The sequence below is a fragment of the Numida meleagris genome, unplaced genomic scaffold (assembly GCF_002078875.1).
Source record: "Numida meleagris isolate 19003 breed g44 Domestic line unplaced genomic scaffold, NumMel1.0 unplaced_Scaffold412, whole genome shotgun sequence".
NCBI classification, from domain to species: Eukaryota; Metazoa; Chordata; class Aves; order Galliformes; family Numididae; genus Numida; species Numida meleagris.
Window position 1 is genome coordinate 75193 of NW_018364632.1, and position 2127 is coordinate 77319.

Genomic DNA, 2127 nt, shown 5'->3' on the forward strand with positions numbered 1-2127 from the left:
CCAACCCTTGAGGGACTCCCCCGGCTTTCCCATCCCCTATCCAGCACCCGCTGCTTTCCCATCCCCTGTCCACCCGGTGGTGCCTTCACAAAAAGCCACCGGGTTGGTGGAGCACGACCTCCCCTTGGTGAAGCCGCGTTGGCTGCCCCCAGTGACCCTCTAATCCTTGACCACGCACCAGTTCACGATCTGCTTCTGGGGCCCGGCAAACTGTTGGAGCGGGCTGCAGAGCAAGGATGAGGAGGATGCTCGGTGGAGGCGGAGCCATGGCATAGCCCGCACCGAGCGGTCGCTCTGCCCGTTCATCTGTCCGGGCCAGGCTTTCCCACGGGCTCTGTTTGGGATGGGGACCTTCTCCCGGCACCACAGCCATGCCTTCACGTGGGCTGCTCGGCTCAGGTCGGGAGCTGCACCCTGAGCCCTTCCGCCTTTCCCCGGGAGAGGCAGCCCCAGCTTTTCCCAGCGCATCGGGCCACCCTTCCCCTTCTCCTCCCTCTTGAGCACGGATTTGAGTTGTAAGGCAGGGGCCGATGCACGGGCCTGAATGGGGCCGGACCACCTCATCCCTGGGCCACCTACACCCACACCAGGCCTGCAGCAGAGCTGACAACCGCGTCCTCAGGAAGCAGAAGGCGCACCCAGAATGAGAGACCCACAATGAGAGCCCCCAGCGGCACCGAGCTGGTGCCAGCGCTGCTGCGTTCCAGTGTGCGTGAACTGGAGATCCACTGTGAGCCCAGCAGGTGGTGGTGCGTGTGTCACGCTTGAGGGTCACGATTCCCATTCCAGTGCTCAGAGGAGATGCTCACGTTTTCTCCTGGGCTCATTGGGATCAGCCAGTCCCTGCTTTGAATCCTCACCATAAGATCTGCGAGTTTTCCCATGTGTTGGATGGACTGTAGCTCCCTTCTTGGCCTTAGATCCGTTCTCCATGTTTGGGGCCAAAGGAAATCCCGTTCCTCCCTCCATCTCTGCAATGGGAATGACGCATTTTGCTCTTATTCTGCTGGAGCGGGGGTGCTGAGTGGACGTGCAAAGGAGAGTGCAGAGCAGGATGGGGCACTGCCACCGCAAACCCTCAGGGTGTGGGCAGCTGGGTCCGATACACGTTTCAGAGCAGGCTGCTGCTAGGATTCTAGGAGCAGCCCCACTACTCAAAGCAGTCTGCTGCCTTCCTGGCGAATATAAAATCATGGACTCATACAATCATGTTATCATGCAATCATCAAATCATGGAATCACAGAATCATGGGATCATTTAATCATGGATTCACAGAATCATCAAATCATGGATTCACGGAATCATCAAATCATGGATTCACGGAATCATCAAATCATGGATTCACAGAATCATAAAATCTTAGAATCACGTACTCACGGAATCCTAGAATCCTAGAATCATGGAATCATGGAACAGCCTGGCCTGACCAGGACCTCCACGATCATCCTGTTCCAACCCCCTGCTGAGCGGAAGCCCAAGGAGATTCCAGAGGCTGAGAAAGCGGAGCTACGCCCGTCCACAAACCCCACCGGCACGCGGGGCCGGCTGAAGCAAGCACAGTGCTCAGGTGGAACGTTCGCTCCCTGCAGGGGTGAGAAGAGACGGGCTCGCGTGGGGCCACGTCCCCGTCCCAGCTCACCACTCTGGGGGGCTCTCAAGGGAGGGCTGGGCCCGGCCCCGCCCTGGCTGTGGGTACGACAGGGGATTGTGGGGAACCGGGACCCCTCCATCCCCAGGGACCCCTCCCGAGCCCCAGTCCCGCACCGTACCTGCGGCTGAGCCACCGCTTCCCCGGTCGAGGCCTGTAAGGGAGGAGGAGCCGTGAGCCCTGGCCCCGTGCTCGCCGTGTCACCACCAGCGCGACCCCAAAAACAACGAGGGGCCCGGGACTGCCCCGAGACCGAGCAGAGGCTGGGGACGGCGCTGCCCTCGGCACTCACCTGGTGCCGCTCTGTAACCCTGCTGCCCCTTCCCTGCAGACAGAAAGGAACGTCAGCAACGGGCTCACAGCGGGGGGAGCAGGGAGGCTCCCGAGGGCATCTGGGCTCCCCCCACAGCCCCCAGCCCCCAGCCTCCGCAGCCCTCTGCCTTTACCCCACTTACTCTTCCACACCACGAACCCGACG

General features: G+C 60.9%; 1 protein-coding gene across 1 annotated transcript; it reads right to left on the reverse strand.

Annotated features, from left to right (window-relative positions):
- Positions 1–1238: 1238 nt before the first annotated feature.
- Positions 1239–2127, reverse strand: LOC110391590 (class I histocompatibility antigen, F10 alpha chain-like; the record flags this gene model as incomplete). The annotated part of the gene is given in 4 exon segments (XM_021383532.1): positions 1239–1584; positions 1771–1803; positions 1942–1974; positions 2105–2127. Coding segments are annotated over 4 exon segments (109 nt in total), but the record flags the coding sequence as incomplete, so codon positions are not given.